This window comes from Eleutherodactylus coqui, chromosome 10, assembly GCF_035609145.1.
Source record: "Eleutherodactylus coqui strain aEleCoq1 chromosome 10, aEleCoq1.hap1, whole genome shotgun sequence".
NCBI classification, from domain to species: domain Eukaryota; kingdom Metazoa; phylum Chordata; class Amphibia; order Anura; family Eleutherodactylidae; genus Eleutherodactylus; species Eleutherodactylus coqui.
The window spans coordinates 74096305-74116131 of record NC_089846.1 but is presented as its reverse complement, the minus strand read 5'-3'; the positions used below and the strand labels follow the sequence as shown (position 1 = coordinate 74116131).

General features: G+C 47.1%; 1 protein-coding gene across 2 annotated transcripts in view; it reads left to right on the top strand.

Annotated features, from left to right (window-relative positions):
* The window catches only part of LOC136580602 (class II histocompatibility antigen, M alpha chain-like), a 77275-nt gene extending 58759 nt beyond the window's left edge, over positions 1-18516 (top strand). For both annotated transcript variants that reach the window (XM_066581278.1, XM_066581276.1), the window contains 4 exons: positions 6121-6381; positions 10304-10585; positions 13161-13289; positions 17202-18516. In XM_066581278.1, coding sequence (XP_066437375.1) covers positions 6207-6381; positions 10304-10585; positions 13161-13289; positions 17202-17206 — 591 coding nt within the window. In that variant the 5' untranslated portion in view covers positions 6121-6206 and the 3' untranslated portion in view covers positions 17207-18516. The remainder of the gene's footprint in view (positions 1-6120; positions 6382-10303; positions 10586-13160; positions 13290-17201) is intronic.
* The last annotated feature ends 1311 nt before the right edge of the window (positions 18517-19827 follow it).

Genomic DNA, 19827 nt, shown 5'->3' with positions numbered 1-19827 from the left:
ATTTGGGGGATTTAAATGCCGCTGTCAGAATTGACATTGGCATTTAAAGGGGCCGATTGCAGCTATTGCCGACAGGTGTCAGTTATAATAAACAGCTGATGCCCGAGCTGTATGACTGTAACTGTACATCCTATAGCGGGAACGGGTTAACCACTGACCAGACATGTTCCTGGAAGAGCAGCAGACCCTTCTCCTTATAGTCCTGGACAACCCCTTTAAGGCATCTAATAGAAGCTTCAGTAACACTGAAGGCCATTTACACGTGATGATTGTCGCACAAAATTTGTGCAAATTACTAAAAATGTGCACTAATCGTTCGTCTGCATACAAAGTCATCGCGCACCTTTGTTTGTCGCTCAGTTTAAGCTGGCATAAAAGTCATTGCTGGCTCACTGACTCCTCGCTGCATCTAACCGCTCCGTGCATACGTAGAACGTGAAGCCGGGAGTTAGTGATTCCCAGCGGTGATCTGCCGATCTAAACGTGCTGCACAACCCCAACAAGTAGCGGTGACGTCACTGCGCTCGTTTTAGATGAGAATTGTCCAATGTAAATACCCCCCCCAGCGAGTGAATAACACACACACACCCCCAGCAAGTGAATAAACCCCCCGCGATGAATAGGCCCCTACGAGTGGCGTCAGAAAGGGGGATCTTACAGAGAATCCGTGCGTGCATTGTTACTGGCAGGAAGGAGACGTGAGATGTATCCAGTGGTGCCTACTACTCGCCGCTGTCTGCTGAGCCCTCTGAGTCAGTGCAGAAGAACACGAGTACTTTGCAAACAACATAGATTTCCTCCCAGGTTCCAGCCTGGGACTGTGGGGCGTCTAAGAGATCCTCTTAGGGTCCATTTACATGGGATGAATGTCGGGCAAGCGATGCCCGACACTAGTTCCTGTGTTTCCTCGCTCCCGTGCTCCTGTACGGGAGCTAGCAGAGCACAAAGGTTCACGGAACGGCCAGCAGGGGGCGGGGCAGTGCAGGGGATTTGTCTCCTCTCGCTTCCCCGCCCCCCTCCATTCACATAACACAGCCGCCGTTCAAAAGCGAAGGCTGAGAGGAGACTTAATAGTGGTCTGCAAATATCTGAAGGTCTGTAACAGTGCGGAAGGATCAGCCCTTTTCTCATCTGCACAAGGAAAGAGTAGAAGCAATGGGATGAAACCGTGAGGAAGGAGACACAGATTAGATATTAGACAATGAGGGGATCAATGAGTGGAACAGGTTACCATGGGAGCTGGAGGGTTCTCCTTCAATGGAAGTGTTCAAACAAATGCTGGACAAATATCTGTCTGGGATGATATGGTGGATCCTGCACTGAGCAGGGGGTCGGACCCGATGACCCTGGAGGTCCCTTCCAACTCTGCCATTCTATGATTCTACTAAACGTCCGCTGTTTATCCCCTTAACGACTGCCCCATCGGGAAACTACGTCCTCAGCAAGTGGGCTTTAATCCTAGAGGACGTAGTTTTATGCATCCTCTTTGGATTAATGCCCACTTGCCTGAGGACGTGACAGCTCCATGCTGTCAGTGCCCGCAGATAGCCGACAGCATGGAGCTGTCATCCCAGGATGCGGGCAGTCCCCCCCCCCCCCCCCCCGGTATTGCGATCGGCCTTATCCGATGGATAGCGCCGATCGCAAAAAAGTAAATAAAACTGTGAAAAAAGTTAGATATTCAGCTGCCCTGATGGATCGGATCCATCAGGGCAGCTGAAAATACTCACCCGCCTTCTACCCGCTGCCCGCTGAAGATCTGGTCCTCCCGGACCCGCCGCTGGCCTTCTGCGCATGCGCACCAGACGATGACGTCACGCGCAGAAGCCCGGGCGCCCCCGGCAAATTTAAAAACTCCTGGCTCCCGGCTCCTGACGGTAGCCGGGAACCAGTAGGTGTGCCCGGGCATGCGATCGCCGCTATCCACTGGATAGTGGCGATCACGAAAAAGTTTAAAAAAGTTTAAAAAAGGAAAGTTTCACCTCCCCTCATGGATCGGATCCTTTGCGATGTCCCGGGACCCAAAGTGCCCGTCTGCGCATGCGCGCCCGATGATTGACATCGGGCGCGTGCACAGAGGGGCTCGAGCCCCAGGAAATTTTAAATCCCTCTGCTCCAGGCTGCCATGTGTAGCCAGGAGCAAAAAGATGTCACCAGGGACATGATCACTGTCATACAATGGATGACAGTGATCATGTAAAGTAAAAAAAAAGTGTGAAAAGTAAAAAAAAAAAAGTGTAAAAAGTAAAAAAAAAAAAAAGTTTTAAAAAGTTAAAAAAGCTTGCATTTCATCTCCCCCCACGGAACATATCTGTGAGGGAGGATGAAATGACGTACCTAAGGCCCACGGATTTATCCGCGGACCTTACCCCAGCTTCTGCACACGCCGCCGTCGCCACAATGGCAGGCGCATGCGCAAAAGCTGTGATAATTTAAAATCTCCCTGCTCCTGGCTACAAAACTTAGCCGAGAGCCTGGAGATTTCACGGGGGGCCGCGGTGAGCGGTTCCTGGTCACGTGTTCGCAGTTATCCAATGGATAGTGGCGATCACGTAAAAGTAAAAAAAAAGGTGAAGGTTCATCTCCCCTCACTGATGCGATCGGTGAGAGGAGATGAAACTTTTTACCGGAGGCCTCCGTATTTGAACCCCGACGCGATCTTCCTCCGTGAACTTTCCCGGATTCTGCACATGCGACCGCCAGCAAAACACCGGACACATGCGCAGGAGTCGGGGAGCCCAGGAAACTTAAAATCTCCTTGCTCCCAGCGACCAACGGTTGCCGAGAGCCTGGAGCAGTGACGGGTGGCCTCGTTGAGCGGTCCCCGGTCACGTAATAAAAAGGTAGCACTCTAACATAGGCCAGTCTCACATGACCGGATAGGAATTACGGATTCCGCATGCGTCTGATCCGCGGTAATATGCAGATCAATCGCATTGGATTACACGATTCCGCTCACATTAGCGGGTTGGAATTGTGTAATCCACTCGCAGAAAAGAGAACGCAGCAGGTTCTATTTTACTGTGGATATCCGCAGCATAGAGCCTATTGTGCTCCATGGTCGTGGATATACCCGCAGCCCATACCTTACTACATTGTATATGGGCTGCGGGTACCCGTGTCCTCGCTAAGCGCCGGTGCGGGAGATGCAAGCAAAAAAAAAAGTACTGCGCATGACCGCCTGTGTGAGTAGGCAGTTATGCGCAGTACATTACGCGGCCGAACGCAGGGTCACAGCCGGGCTCACAGCTGGGATCCGCTGCGGGCCTCCGCAAGTGGATTCCACCTACGGCTGCGTGAGCCCGGCGTTATTCAGACCGCTACCTGTGATACGTATTTTACAAGAAGCCCCGGGAACGCTCGCTTTCCTGCAGTTCCAGGAGCAGCTTGTTGAGCGTCTTCTGTGTGAGACTGCCGCACCTCCGCAAGCTTACGGAGACTCACAGAGCGCCACTTTTTACACCCCATACCCTCCGCTGAGGTCAAGAAATACCCCCAAAAAGCATGAGAGGAGGGGGGATACCGGTTCTATTGCCCCATGTGCCCATCCCAACCAGCCTCCGTAATTACCCCTGTCTTTGGAAATACTACACAGTTCACATTATTACTTTTATCTAAGATTTAGGGAATGCCGAAAAGGGTGCAGAGTGTGTGAGTGTTTGTGGGGGGGGGGATATTTTTTTAAGGTGTCAATTTTTATTCCGTACAAGTGGGCAATGGGGCCTGTAATTTATTCAGTTGTGCCCTGCAATCCAGCGGGCATTCCCTCCATTATGAGCCTAGCCATGTGTCCTGTAAGTAGATTAGGGCCACAATGGGTATGTTTTTGAACACGGGACAAACGGAGGTATCCATTTTGGGGTGAAGGTCTTCATTCCTATGTACACTGTACAAAAAAAACAGTTTTTAAATTGACGAAATTGCCTAAAAAAAGAAAATCGTAATTTTTTTCCTTCTGCTTTGCTTAGATTTATTCAAATACTGTGGGGTCAAAATATGCAGTACACCGCTAGATGAATTTGTTAAGGGGTCTAGTTTTTAAAATGGGGTCATTTATGGGGGTTCTTTATCGTTTTGGCCGCTCAATGGCTCTATAAGTGGGCGATGGGGCCTGAAATTTATTCCGTTGTACCCTGAAATCCAACGGGTGCTCCTTCCATTATAGGCCTAGCCATGTGTCCTTTAAGTAGATTAGGGCCACAATGGTTATGGTTCTGAACACGGGACAAACAGGGGTATCCATTTTGGGGTGAAAGTCTTCATTTATACATGTGCTGTACAAAAAAAACAGTTTTTAAATTGATACAACTGCCAAAAAAATGAAAATTGTAATTTTTTTCCTACTGCTTTGCTTAGATTTATTCAAAAATTGTAGTGTAAAAATACACAGTACACCCCCTAGATAAATTCATTAGGGGTCATTTGTTGGGGTTCTCTGTCGTTTTGGCCGCTCAAGGGCTCCACAAGTGTGCTATGGGGCCTAAATCACCTTCATGCTAAATTTCTGTTCTGAAAGCCACTGACTACTCCTTTCATTTTGGGCCCCGTTGTGCATCCAGACATAAGATTAGGGCCACAATGGGTATGTCTCTGAACACGAGACAAACAGGGGTATCTATTTTGGGGTGCAAATCTTCATTCATGTGTGTGCTGTACAAATAAAGCAGTTTTTAAAATGACAGAATTGCCATTCATTCAAAAACTATTGGGTCAAAATGGGCAGTACACCCCTAGATAAATTCGTTGAGGGGTCTAGTTTTCAAAATGGGGTCATTTGTGGGGGTTCTCTTTGGTTTTGGCCGCTCAAGAGCTCTACAAAGGTGCTATGGGGCCTAAAACGCCTTCAAGCAAAATTTGTTCTGAAAGACACCGACTACTCCTTTCATTTTGGGTCCCGTTGTGCATCCAGACATAAGATTAGGGCCACAATGGGTATGTTTCTGAACACGGGAGAAACGTGGGTATCCATTTTGGGGTGTAAATCCTCAATTTCATGGGCACTATAGGAAAAAAATATGTCTTTAAAATGACATATTTGCAAAAATATGAAATTTTATTTTTTCTCCTCTAAATTTAATTAATTCCTGAAAAAAAACCGTGGGGTTAAAATACTCATGACACCCCTCAGTGGATACATTAAGAGGTGTCGTTTTTAAAATGGGGTCATTTGGGGGGGTATCTATTATTCTGACACTAATGAGCCTTTGCAAACTTGGCTTGGTGTACGAAAACAAAGTGTTCCTCAAAATGCTGAAAAGTAATGTTAAATTTGTATGTCCTCTAAATGGTTAAAAAAACACAAAAGTTTTTCAATTGTGCATTCAGAATAAAGTAAACAGATGGAAATATATATCTTATAAAAAAATTGTACAGTATGTTTGGACATATTTGAGATATTACAGTTGAAAATGTGAAAAAATGACAATTTTTTCAAAATTTTCCCAATTTTGGCGCTTTTAATAAATATACACAAATTATATCGGTCTCTTTTTACAACCAAAATGAAGTACAACATGTGGCGAATAAACAATGTCAGAATCACTGGGATATGTAAAGCCTTTACGGAGTTATGCTACGTTGAACGACGCATGTCAGATTTCCAAAATTTGGCTCCGTCACTAAGGCGCAAACAGGCTTCGTCACTAAGGGGTTAAACTGAGCGATGAGCTTTATGCAGCATAAACGATGGACGATCAGCTCATCACTCAGTTTAAATAGCAGCCGTTCAGTAGTGAGCAAGCCAGCACTACTAGCTCCCATGCAGGAGCAAGTGAGCGAGGAAACCCAGGGACGAGTGTCGGGCATAGTTTGCCCAACATTTGTCCAGTGTAAATGGACCTTTACAGATACTGGTCTGGTGACAGACATAGATGTCACACAGTGATGCTTCATCGGACAGCGTTGTAGCGACCGCAAGGGGCTCTGAGCTGTTAAACAGCTAAATGTGTCACTTCCAGGACTGTGAATGAGAGTCGGGACGCGGTTGTGGCTCCACTGCTGTTGGCAGGCAAGCACTGCGGTCATCACCCCGTGAAGCGTCTCATCAACCTGGAGCTTCTCGCACGCGGTTTTAGACCCCCTCCTCACTGCTGGCCTCCATCTTTACATTCTGTTTTTCAGATGACCCCTATTCTCTGAGCCAGGTGTTGTTCTGCCAGCCCTCTGAGCCGCAGTCAGGGCTCCTAAAGATCTTTAACGAAGATCAGATGTTCAGCTATAACTTTACTGATAACTCCACGTCTCCCTGGATCAACGACTTCGACAAGTGGCGCGGCCTGGCGTTCCCGGACCCCTCGACGGTACAATCCCATGTGTCGCTGTGTCACCGGTTTAGACAGGCGTTGACAAACGCACTTGTAAACATCATGCCTGAGGCCAGAGGTAAGATATTGAAAGGTTCTTTTACATTTGCAAATTACATAAGGAGTCTTGAGGGTCAGTTTGCGGGGGTCCTCAAAGATCTTTTAGTTCAAGAAGACCAAAGTCCCTGTGAAGCTCAGCAGGTCCCTTCAGACCCGCCTGTGCAGATAGTGGACTGTGGCCTAGTAGCCTGCAGCTGGGGTGTGTAATGGAGGGGTGCAGGGGTTTGGTGGGTTTTTTTGTGTCCTATTTCTCAACTCTTTTGACTTACATGTAATTTATAATACTGTAGGAAACAATGTTTTCATTTTTTTGTGTGTTTTCAATAGAAATTTCACTCAAACCTTGCAGTTTTTACATTTCTATTGACTTCTGTGCAGAGACGAAACCTATATTTCACTTTATCACATCATTTTCTAATTTAGGTCTGGTGTCTATTTGAAAGTTGTCACTTTGTAAATTTATTTAATTACTTATATAGCACAGATCCTAACTTATATCCTGTTTTATTCCCCAGAGCTGCACTCACTATTCTGCTGGTGCAGTCACAGTGTACATGCATTACTTATCCTGAAGTGATTCTGAGTTACATCCTGTATTATACTCCAGAGCTGCACTCATTATTCTGCTGATGGAGTCACTGTGTACATACATTACTTATCCTGAAGTGATTCTGAGTTACATCCTGTATTATACTCCAGAGCTGCACTCACTATTCTGCTGATGGAGTCACTGTGTACATACATTACTTATCTTGTACTGATCCTGAGTTACATCCTGTATTATACTCCAGAGCTGCACTCACTATTCTGCTGATGGAGTCACTGTGTACATACATTACTTCTCTTGTACTGATCCTGAGTTACATCCTGTACTGATCCTGAGTTACATTCTGTATTATACTCCAGAGCTGCACTCACTATTCTGTTGGTGGAGTCACTGTGTACATGCATTATTTATCCTGTACTGACCCTGGGTGACATACTCTAGAGCTGCACTCACTATTCTGCAGATTTCAGAGCTGATATTTCCCAACATTCCTTGCAAGTTCAGAGTCTGCAGAGAGTAGTGTACTGTGGGAATAACTAACTGACCCTCCATATTTTAGCCCAGCTGAGCTGTTTCAGGGGTTTTCTGGCTTATTTTATTTTTACACTATTATCCTCCCAAACGATAGATAACACTGCAACAATTTTTTTTTAAATTTTCATAACAAAGTAACTGATATGTTTCTGTAAAATGAAAACCTGCTGATTCCGCTGGTAACACTGAATAATAACAGTGCGTCTCATTTTCAAGTTATTTAACCCCTCTCCTTTATTTACTATTTATATATTTTCTGCCGCCATCCTCTGCGCGCAATAACCTTTTTATTTTTCCATCCACACAGTTGTGCGAGGGCTCATTTCTTGCGGGACGTCCTGTAGTTGTGTTGGTACTAGAGATGAGCGAGCACCAAAATGCTCGGGTGCTCGTTACTCGGGACGAACTTTTCGCAATGCTCGAGGGTTCGTTTCGAGTAACGAACCCCATTGAAGTCAATGGGCGACCCGAGCATTTTTGTATTTCGCCGATGCTCGCTAAGGTTTTCGTTTGTGAAAATCTGGGCAATTCAAGAAAGTGATGGGAACGACACAGCAACGGATAGGGCAGGCGAGGGGCTACATGTTGGGCTGCATCTCAAGTTCCCAGGTCCCACTATTAAGCCACAATAGCGGCAAGAGTGCCCCCCCCCCCCCCCGCACTGTCAGCGTAAAGATCGTTCTCCTCTGCCATAGCTGTAACAGCTGTGGCAGAGAAGAACGATGTTTGCCCATTGAATTCAATGGAGACGGCAATACAGCAGGTTCCACTGAAAGCAATGGGCTGCCGGCGATCGCGGGATGAATTGTCGGGAAGGGCTTAAATATATAAGCCCTTCCCTGCAATTCATCCAGAAATGTGTTACAATAAAAATATATACCGGCGTATAAGGCGACGGGGCGTATAAGACGACCCCCCAACTGTCACCTTATACGCCATTTTAGAATAAATAAGACTTTTTGATCACTTTTTATTGCATTTTTTCTTAGAGACAAAATGACCAAAAATGCGCATTTCTGGTGTTCTTAATTTCTTTTCGGATGATGTTCACCGTGCGGGTAAATAATGCATTACTTTGATAGATCGGACTTTTACGGACGCAGCGATACCAAATATGTATTTTTTTAATGATTTTGATTCTTTTGTGTTGCGCAGTGTAATGAACTGTGTCTTTACAGGTCATTGGTTAGACTAAATAAAAGAATCAAAATCATAAAACAAAAATACATATTTGGTATCGCTGCGCCCGTAAAACTCCGATCTATCAAAGTAATGCATTATTTACCTGGCACAGTGGTCGTCGTCAGAAAAAAAAATTTTTACCGCCAGAAATGCGCTTTTTTTTGGTCCCGCAAGAAATGAGCCCTTGCAGAACTATGTGGACCAAAAAATAATAAAGTTATTGCATGCAGAAGATGGCTGCAGAAAATAACTTTTAAAAAATTAAATGTTTTTGAAAAATAAAAGTAGTACAGCAAAAAAAACAAAACTATATAGGCTTGCTATTATAGTAATCGTGCTGACCCACTGAATAAGTTATCGTGTCATTTTTGTTGTAGTTTGTGCGTCGTAGAAACAAGACACACCGGAAGATGGAATTTTCTTTTTCTTTTTTTTTTTCCATTTTACTCCACTTTGAACTTTTATTACGTTTTTCAGTACATTATATGATACATTAAATAGCACCATTGAAAAATGCAATTTGTCCCGCAAAAAACAGCAAGCCCTCATACAGCGATGTCGATGGATAAATAAAGGTGTTACGAATTTTAAAAAAAATAAAAAGCTTGGTCACTAAGGAGTTAAAGGGGTTGTCCCGCGCCGAAACGGGTTTTTTTTTTTTTCAACCCCCCCCCCGTTCGGCGCGAGACAACCCCGATGCAGGGAGGTAAAGAAAGCTCACCGGAGCGCTTACCTGAATCCCCGCGCTCCGGTGACTTCTCTACTCACCGCTGAAGATGGCCTCTTCCTCCGTGGACCGCAGCTCTTCTGTGCGGTCCATTGCCGATTCCAGCCTCCTGATTGGCTGGAATCGGCACGTGACGGGGCGGAGCTACACGGAGCCCCATAGAAGACTGCAGAAGACCCGGACTGCGCAAGCGCGGCTAATTTGGCCATCGGAGGGCGAAAATTAGTCGGCACCATGGAGACGAGGACGCCAGCAACGGAACAGGTAAGTATAAAACTTTTTATAACTTCTGCATGGCTCATAATTAATGCACAATGTACATTACAAAGTGCATTATTATGGCCATGCAGAAGTGTACAGACCCACTTGCTGCCTCGGGACAACCCCTTTAAATAACTTGAAAATGAGATGTGCTGCTGTTTTTCAGTTTTACCAGTGGAATCAGCAGGTTTTAATTTTACAAAAACGTATTAGTTTCTTTCAGTTAAAGAAATGTTTTTAAAATTTGTTGCCCAATGTAATTTTTATAACTTATTTATCGTGGTGCTCCATGGCATCACGGGGTCTTCTTTTCCTGGTGACTTCCTGGCAGTAGTCACTGATGATGATTCGCTGCTCGGCCTGTCATTGGCTGCAGCAGTCATGTGGGTAAATACCCACTGAAGTGAATGGGGAGAGGGCTGCACTGCCGAGCCAAGCCACTGCTCTAAGGGGCGGCATTGTACCAGTTGCAGTCATCTGCAGTTCATTCTAGTCCACCATCTTGCGGGTCCCAAGAGTCAGACCACTGCCGATCTGCTTTTAGTGACCTCCCTGAGGATAGGTCATCCGGAGGTTTTGTCCTGTAAAACCCCTATGAGGTTTGGCATATGACTTCTATGTGAGCCGGGTCCCTCAGGGTTTTACATCCTCGGGACCCAGATGAAAGTGTTTTTGTGCTCCTCCTTCTAGGTAATACGCATGTAACCGTCTTCACCGCACGTCCTCTCAGGCTGGGGGTGCCGAACACACTGATCTGCGCCATCAGTGACGTCTATCCGCCGGCCCTCAACATCACCTGGAAGAAGGGGGGCCAGATCCTAACTACTGCGTTGGACTCCTATAAGTATGTTGCTATGGAGGATCTGACCTTCCAGGCGTTCTCCTACCTCAATGTCACTGCCTACCACAATGACTTCTTCTCCTGTGAGGTCCAAGTGGCAGGAGATGACAGAACCATTGTAGCGTACTGGAGTAAGTACCTTATTACAGGTGTAGAGGGGCGGTTTTGTGGGACTGCAAAATTATATACGGGCAGAGAATAAGTTGGCTGGCCTCCCCGCTCTAAACTCAGAGGCAGCTGCAACGTGGCTCCGTCCCCTCGCCCCTCTAAGTCTCCTCTAGTTACATTGTTGGATGGGTTTCTGAGAGGCCGCAGATGATGGTAGTTTTTTAGACAATCCCTTTAATTCCACCAATCTTGAAACAAATAACGAGTCCCGTACATTTCTCATTAAGGCTCTGTTGCCATCATGTTTGGAGCCTTGCTGTATACGGTGGGAAAGGTCCTGACATATACACAAAATGCATTCAGTGGGTTCTATTAACACAATGGAGGCCAGAAGAGTATCTGCTTGGCCTCAGTTGGGCTGGTATACGTTTTAGTGGCGTGGAATAGCACAGTCTACAATGGTATACCATATGCCGTATGCCTATGCAGTAAGTACCTCTCAGTTTTTCATCAGAGGTGTTTGTCGAGAGATCCTCCCAAAATATCCCCCTAAGCTAGACTCCAAATGTGATGTGAACAACCTCCTAGTCATTAAGCTGTGTTCGCACTGGTGTACTCACTTACATGAAGATGATTGGCAGTAGTCGGTGTGGCCAGACTTACGGATGAGCTGTGGTGCTTTGCTCGGCTGATAGTTGAGGACCAGACTCCCACTGATCACATAAGACTCTAAAGATAGGTTTTAGAAAACTCCTTAAATGTAACTTTTCATGTTGAGTATGGTGTCCAAGCTGCAGGTATGATGGTATAGACCAGGAGGAGTTGAGCGGACTGATATGTAGTTTTGTGAGCAAATATTCAATATAACTAGTAATTCATTAATTTCAATCTCTGCTGTCTTTACCTAGGAGTCCAGTGGGCGGTCCTAGGAGTCGAGTGGGCGGTGCTATCAGTGATTGACAGCCTTCCTTGTGTAAATGTGCATACAGAGAATGCTGGCAATCACTGCTAGCACTGCCCACTGGACTCTTAAGCATACTGAATCTTTTCTCACAAACTATGTAGCAATCTGTTCAGCTCCTCCCATTCTAAAGCTCATAGACCCCATGTTCAGTGGGACAGATGCCATTTACAGGGAATCTGTCATCAGCTGTTAGCACTATATAAACTGAGTTTTGGTGCTTGTAGTTCAGCGGATGTGGAGTCTGGGACCCTCTTCTCATCCTCTCCTGGTTCCCTTTGCTGCGGTGTCTCCTGGTGAAGTCAGTCCATGCGCAACCAGCGGAACTCTTCATAGAGATGAATGAAAGTGTGCAGACTGCCGGGGGACACCGCAGGACCGGGTGAGTATGGACAGGGGCTCCCCGGACTCCTCTAACCTAAACTGTAGCGCCATAACTTGGTTTATAGTGGACGACGGGCTCCCTTTACATCTATGTGCCGCAGCCCTAAGACAGCTTACCCGGAACTTCTGGAGCACTGGGTTCTTTAAAGCCTTTTACTAACCATTAGATTACTTGAAGTGACCCTTCTGTTTCAGGATAAGATGCTGTCCCAGAACCGGAGAGGAAGGGGCTTATTAAACACAGTTGTTCTTCACCGGCCCTCTTATCCTCCAGTTCTGGGTCCATTTTTTTCGGCCATCCAAGATGGATAATGCGATGTTTAGACTCTCTAATCCCTGCAGTACTTTAGTAGTGTTAGACTAGTAGTGTACTCTACTTGCTCTCTGATTGGCTGGGGACGCTCATGTGATCATTACTGAGCTGTGCCCAGTGGGCATTAGGTAGGTAGGTGGCCATCGTAGACCGCTAGAATTGAATTGTGTTGATATTGATTAAGAAACGTTGGTGTTAAATTCCATATATGTCACCGTTCACTGCGTTCTTCACAGCTTATGAGTTGCAGTGAAGCAGTAAAATGCAGAATATTCTTCTCCTCCATGACCAAACAACATCTGACAACAGCAGAGAACTTGTTACAACTTGTCCGTGCCGATGGCGTCACCAAAGGGGAGAGTGTAACGCTGTGTCAGTTAAACAAGGCCTGTAAAGTCAGGATAAAGCGGTCATCCAGTACCCCGAGACAACGGGCCTGTAGTGACCGGGCTCCTGCACCTGCTGGGGGCGCCACACATCCTTACACTGTAGTTCAAGGGACCGTCTTTATAATATAGAATCTGCTTAACAATTACAACCAGAGAGTGAGACACTTTGGTGTTCTTGCCTGCTAACATTCATAGATCTGCTTGCCAGCAGCCTGGAGGCGACTCGCTGATATCTATGGGAGAGGGCTGTGGGCATGCTTTGTTACTTGTGCAGGGAGGGGGAGGAGGTGAGCTGCGATCATCACCTATTGGTGGATCGATGTGGGGCTGTAGTGTTGCCCATATACAATAGATTTTCAATAGATCCCATATCATATATGCAGGATATACTAACAAATCTCTCTTTAGAAGACCTTCCATGAGGTTAGTTCCGCTTTCAGTATCCAGTCCTCCAGTGTATTTTATACACCTACAACGCAGATCCTGAATATAAAGTGTGGTTTATGTAAAGACATAGAGGCCGAGCATTGATCCATCTTCCTGACTTTCAGTTCCCCAGTATCCGGTACCCTCGGAGCTCCTGCTGTACGGCCTGTGTGGTTCGGGTTTCACTCTCGGCATCATCTTCCTCCTACTGGGTGTCTGGTTCTGCTATTTTGCTAGGAAGTTGCACAATACGGGTAAGATGCTTCCTGATCTGCGGTCGGTAACGTTTACTTGTTTACGTGGGAGGGTTATAGCCGTATACATGCTATTGAAGGGAACCTGTCACCAGGTGGCACGAACCCGGGACTGGCATGCACATTGCACCAATGTATGTGTTACTGCAATGCTTGGGCGTTGCAGTATAAACTTGCTGCTAGGTCAGGCTACGTGCACATGAGGTGACCAGCGGGGTTGTTTTTTTCAAATCTTCCCTCTGGACCAACAAGGAGTTTGAAACAGGCTGAACTAGATAGACATTGTCTTCATTCAGCCTAACATACTATGTATATGTAACTATGTATGAGAATCTGGTGCCAGTCTTGTGCGTTGCGAGACAATGAGGTTCATTCTTTTGAATGGCGTTATTCACATGGGCGACTTTTCACAGCGATGCTGCTGGGTTAAGAATTGTAGCATGTTCTATCTTTGTGCGTTCTTTCGGAATGCCTCGCCCGTTGTTTCCAGTGGGACCTTGAAGGACATCGCCTGCTACTAACACACCGTGGATGTGATGTTTTCAATTGAAATCAATATCTGACTTTGCAGTGTGTTTATACTGACGGTATTTAACACAATGTGCCTACCAGTCCGGGTCTGTGCCGCCCGAGGTTTGTCAGCATGATCCCAGTGACGGGTGCCCTAAACGAACAGCTTTCATCAACAAATTGGTGCAAAATTTGCAAAACTGGACCCAGGATTACACAGAGTCTGCTGCTGATCTTGCTTGGAGCACTAATATTACAAGTGGAGAGGTCACAGAAATACTAGAAATGAAATAGAATTCTTCATGGGAAGCTCCTAGCTGCCTTCATGATACAGCTGCATTGTGTTAGGAATGGCCTGATGGGTGAGTCTGGGCCTTCGTAGAGGGTGATGGGGTCAGAACTGCGGCTAAACAGCTGTGAGCCTGCCTTAGGCCTCCTTCCCACGAACGGATTTCCGCCGCGTAATTCGCGGCGAAAATCCGCTGCGTTGCCCGCAGCTATTAGGTTCTATTGAACCTAATAGCACAATGCTCACGATGCGTAATTCCACCGCGGAATTACGCACCGCGATTTCTCCCGTCCTCACCCGCAGCATGCTCTATTTTCTGCGGGTGAGGACGGGCTGTACGCACTGACGGCTTCCATTGCAGTCAATGGAAGCCGTCCATTCACGCTATCTCCCGCTGTAACCAGCGGGAGATAGCGTGAAAAAACGCTTTCCCGCCCACCGCCGAGCGTCATATGACGCCAAATGACGCGGTCCGGCCGCGTCACGTGACACGGCCGGCCGTGCACGTGACACGGCTGGTGACGCGAGGGCGGTGGGCGGTGACGGGCGGTGACGCGAGGCGGTGGGCGGGGAAGCGATTTCACGCTATCTCCCGCAGGTAAGTATAGGGGCTCTGGGGGGCGCCGTGACGGGCTTCACAGCGGAATATTACGCTGCGGAGCCCGTCACGCTCGTGGGAAGGAGGCCTTACAGCCCAGTCCTGGGCTATGGGCAGCGTCTCTGCAGTTTATGTCCACTGTGAGCCTGCCTTACAGCCCTGTCTCGGACAGCGGCTCCGCAGTTTATATCCACTGTGAGCCTACCTTACAGCCCTGTCTTGGGCAGCTGCTCCGCAGTTTATATCCACTGTAAGCCTACCTTACAGCCCTGTCTCGGGCAGCTGCTCCGCAGTTTATATCCACTGTGAACCTGCCTTACAGACTTGTCCCAGCCCCGGGCAGCATCTCTGCAGTTTATGTCCACTGTGAGCCTGCCTTACAGCCCCGGACAGCGGCTCCGCAGTTTATATCCACTGTGAGCCTGCCTTATAGCCCTGTCTCGGGCAGCTGCTCCACAGTTTATATCCACTGTGAATCTGCCTTACAGACTTGTCTCAGCCCTGGGCAGCGTCTCCGCAGTTTATATCCACTTTGAGCCTGCCTTACAGCCCCGTCCCGGGCAGCGGCTCCGCAGTTTATATCCACTGTGAACCTGCCTTACAGATCCGTTCTCCGGGCAGCGGCTCCACAGTTTATATCCACTGCATTTAAAAGAACTTGGATTACTAATCTATTGCACTGCATGTAGAGAACTCTACAGACTACTAACAAACCTATTGTGCAGTCAGGTCCTGCGGTACTCCACTCCCTACACCTCCTGCACACAGCACATGTGGGGAACATGCTAAAAACTTCCAGAATGGGAAATATAGAAAATTAGTTGCAGTTGAGAAAAAAAATTTCACTCCTCTTTGATTTTCCTATATGTTAGATATAGTTTGTGTACATACGTATAAATGGATTGGCTCCTTAATTAGAGCCTCCGTCCCTCTCACGATTAATGCTTTCCTGTACGGACATTCTCCCCATGACCCCGGAGTGCAACATTAAATCACGTGACAAGTTTTCCGTGAATCAGTTTCAGTGTGAATCCACATTAGATTGGAGAATCCAGGGATCTGAGCAACTTCCAACAAGGCCGGTCATCGGTGCTAGACTAGCCGGAGTCTCACCGCCAACCGCGGGAGGTTTTCTCATGTAACGGTGTGGAGGGTATACAGAGAATGGCGCGATCGAGGAAAACATCCAACGAAAGGGGATCCTGTGGATGGAAACAGCTCATCACTGAAAGGGGTCGGAGGAGGATGTCAGGAATCATTCTGACCAACAGGCTGCACAGTCAGCTGAATACAATGCTGGAGTTCCAACTAACGTGTCCAAACGCACAACTCCTTAGCACAGATGGTATAACAGCAGACGATCAGTTCCAGCTCCATTGTGTCTAAGAGTCTCTACCCTCTCCAATCCATCCTGAATGCAGCAGTCAGGCTCATCTTCCTGTCCAGCCGCTACTCGGACGCCTCTGCCCTGTGCCGGTCACTGCACTGGCTGCCCGTTAAATACAGAATTCAATTTAAACTCGCTACCTTCATCCACAAAGCTCTCCACAGCGCCGAGCCGCCCTACATTGCCTCTCTCATCTCAATCCACCACCTAGCCCGGACCCTCTGCTCTGCTAACGAAACAAGACTGCACGCCCCTCTAATTCGAACTTCTTAATTCCACCTCCGAGACTTCTCCAGAGCAGCACCAGTCTTTCTGAACGCACTACCAAAGGCTACCCGGGCAATCCAGGGCTCACAGAACTTCAGGCGTACTCTAAAAACACACCTCTTCAGGGAGGCATACCGCATTCCCTAAACTAACCCCTCTGTAATCCCTGCTAGCCATCATAAACCGCTCCTGCAGTCATACCGTTTCTGCCATCACACAGCTAAATGTCTGACCATTGTTTATGTGTATAGCATCCCTCACTCTCCACCTCGCCATACCGTGTACATTTCCAGCCCCTTTACCTTCTGTATCACCCCATTACTTGTAGTATGTAAGCTCGTTGGAGCAGGACCCTCACCCCTACTGTTTCCATCAACTGATTACTATGTAACTGTGGTTCTGTAGTTTTTGTACTTTTGTCCTTCTGTATTCCCCGTCTTTGTAAGCGCTGCGGAATATGTTGGCGCTATACAAATAAAGATTATTATTATTATTATTCAGTGGGCAAAAGAGTGCAAACAATGAAGGGCAGAATTTGGCACAAGAAGCATGACTCGCTGACTCCTTCCTGTCCGCCGGTCAGAACATGTCAGCAGCGCTATCTAATCTGCAGCAACTACAAGAAGCTTCCTGTCTGCAGGGGCTGGATTCCCTCAAAAGAATTTAATCAGCAATCTGCAGCAGAACGAACTGCTGCGGTTCTGGTGGCCAAAGACGGTCCAACCCGCTGCTAGATGGGGGTTTATAATAAAATGGCTGCTCCGTGTTGTGTCTTTGCATTTATATGATTTGGGGGACTGTTGACCTGGAGGTAAATCTGAATTATTCACAATTCTGTTTTTCTTGCTTTGTCCCCTGCAGACTGATTGTATCAGCACTTCAGACCTTCTCCCAAGACTGAAGGAACCGCTGTGCCTTGACGTCTCTCTGGACACAGAGCGTACCTCGTCCTGAGACCCCCTTTTATCTGCTGTAAAGCCCCTGTCCCAGTATGTAAGGTGTGATACAGATATGTTGTATCTCTGGAGATATAACTGGTGGAGCTGTTCACCTCACGGACTGCAGAGCAGTTCCATTTAGATGGATTAATTCTCCAAATTTGAATACGAACCCCAAGTGCTGTAGGGGCCAATGTGAGCGCAACCTCCCGTGCGGCGCAGAGCACCGAGACTGCAGAAGATGACCCTCGCTGCAGCCGTGCCCACGTTCGCACTTCTCCAGATGAACCTCCTTACGTTATACGTGACTGCAGGAGTTGAGTAGTTCCTGTTATGGCACTTGGGGTTTGCCCACATCAGCGTTGGGGAGTTCCGTCTTCCTGCTCCCTGAACAGTTCCATCCTATGATGACCCCCAGTGGCGCCAGACGGACCCCCATTGACTATAATAAGATCCGTGTGATTTGCAACATTTTGCCAGAATTTACCGGTTAGCTTAGTGTTGCTTGTTGCATTATTACATCCTGTTATCTAACCGAAATCAGCAACTCGTTCAGAATGGAACCTCCAACGCTAATGGGAACGAACCCCGACTGCAGAAATGTCCGTCTTTAGCCTAAATGTCTGCCTTCTTTACAGCGCCTGGAAAACTAGGCAACATTAATTTGCAATAAACTTGTGTCATCCGCATGTAGGAGTGAAGGGGTGGTGATTGGTAAAATGTTGTACAGTCTGTAGTGTGCCGCAGTGCAGAGAACTGCCCTGTGTGGCCTACGTGCTGAGGGCATCCATGTAAATCACATGACACGATTACTTCATGCGATGAGACACACAGCGCCGTATGATGTAGACTATGAACAGGATCCTACTGCACACCGATGAGGGGCGAAACCCCCAAACAGCTGTCTGCGAATGGGCCCTGGCTTGGTTTTCAAATCCTGGTCATTGCTCTACAAACCTGTGTAAAGGTTTGGACATTGACTGGCAAAATGCTGCCCTCCAATAGGTGGCGCTGCAGTGGTATTCTATCTTCCTTATTTGCAACTATAACTTTGGCCAGTCGGTAGCTGTGGTGCAGGAATACTATAGAGTCAATGACGTGAGTGTAATAAAAACATTACTTTTTTTTCGTTTTATGCCCAAACTCTGTAAATCTAAGGCTTTGTGAGAAATTAATGTGTGAAATCGTTGCTGATGTGGGAATATTGTACATTTTTAAAATTAAATGTTCCAACTCTGTCTCTGTTTTCCTAGATACTATAAGCCTCACTTATTCTAAACAAAAAAAAAAAAATATATATATATATATATATACACTCATTGTTGGTAACACCCCTTCCATAAAAGGAGTATGTGTGTGTGTGTGTGTGTGTGTATGTATATATTTAGTACTCCTTGTCTAACCTCACCTCCTCGTTGTGTGACACGGGCAACAGTCAACTAGGGGACTGCCTGACAGGGCGAAGTACGGTGGCCACTACAGTAGGCGTGAAGGCCTGTCAGGAACCTCGAATATGGCTGGCTAACGAGGCTCTGCTGAAGGCCTGACAGCAGCGGTTCCTTCCTTGCTGAAGGTAGATTCACCTTCTTTTCGAGGCAAACAGCAACAGCATACAACAGTGAAGGGCTTAGTACCAATACACTTGTGAAATGGGCCTCATTGCTGCACTTCCCGTCGCCCCTATCCCAAGGCGACAAAGTATTCAGGGACTCCCGATCAAAAAGCAATGGCTAGCACTTCAAGCACCAGGGTTTGAGCCCCTGACAACCCGAGTTCCTGTTGCCAACCAGCACTTCACACTGCACGCATGAAGGAAAGAGCCAAAAGCCCAATTTGGGACGAAGGTCAATGACCGGGTCTCAAAAACTGACTTGCGTTCAGTAACCCGCTTTGCCACATGAAATGTCCTTACTCTGAACAGGACTGGTTTCCAGGTGGCACTCATCAATAAACTGACTAGCCAGAACATCACTGTAGCCGGCATCACCGAAGGTCATCTACTGCATCATGACCAGTGGGATGTTAATGGTGCCACCATATTACACCCAGGGAGTGGCACTGATCCTTCAGCCTCCCATAAATCAGTCCATGGTAATGTGGCATTTGATCTCTGCGCGTCTGCTGTATGCCGGGTTTGTTCATCGTCACGGTCACGTCCATCATTGTTCCATATGCACCAATTAAAGAACACAGCTGCAGACAAAGATGTCTTTTATGACCAGCTTGCCGCTACCGTGCAGTCCTTCCCTCCGCACAATGTACTTATAGTGCTCGGCGACCTGAATGCAAACCCAGGTCCCCGAACTCCTGGCTATGAAGACGTCGGACCCTTTGGCAAAGGCCAAACCAATGAAAATTCATACTGGATGCTATCATTCTGTGCCTAAATGGGCCTCGCAATGGCGGGGTCCTTGTTCCAGAGACGTAGTATTCATAGGTTTACCTGGATATCCAACGATGGACGTACAAAAAAAGGAGCTGGACCATATACTCATTCGTCATTACAATTCTGTCCAATCGTGTCAAATATACCACGGGGCAGAAGCTCC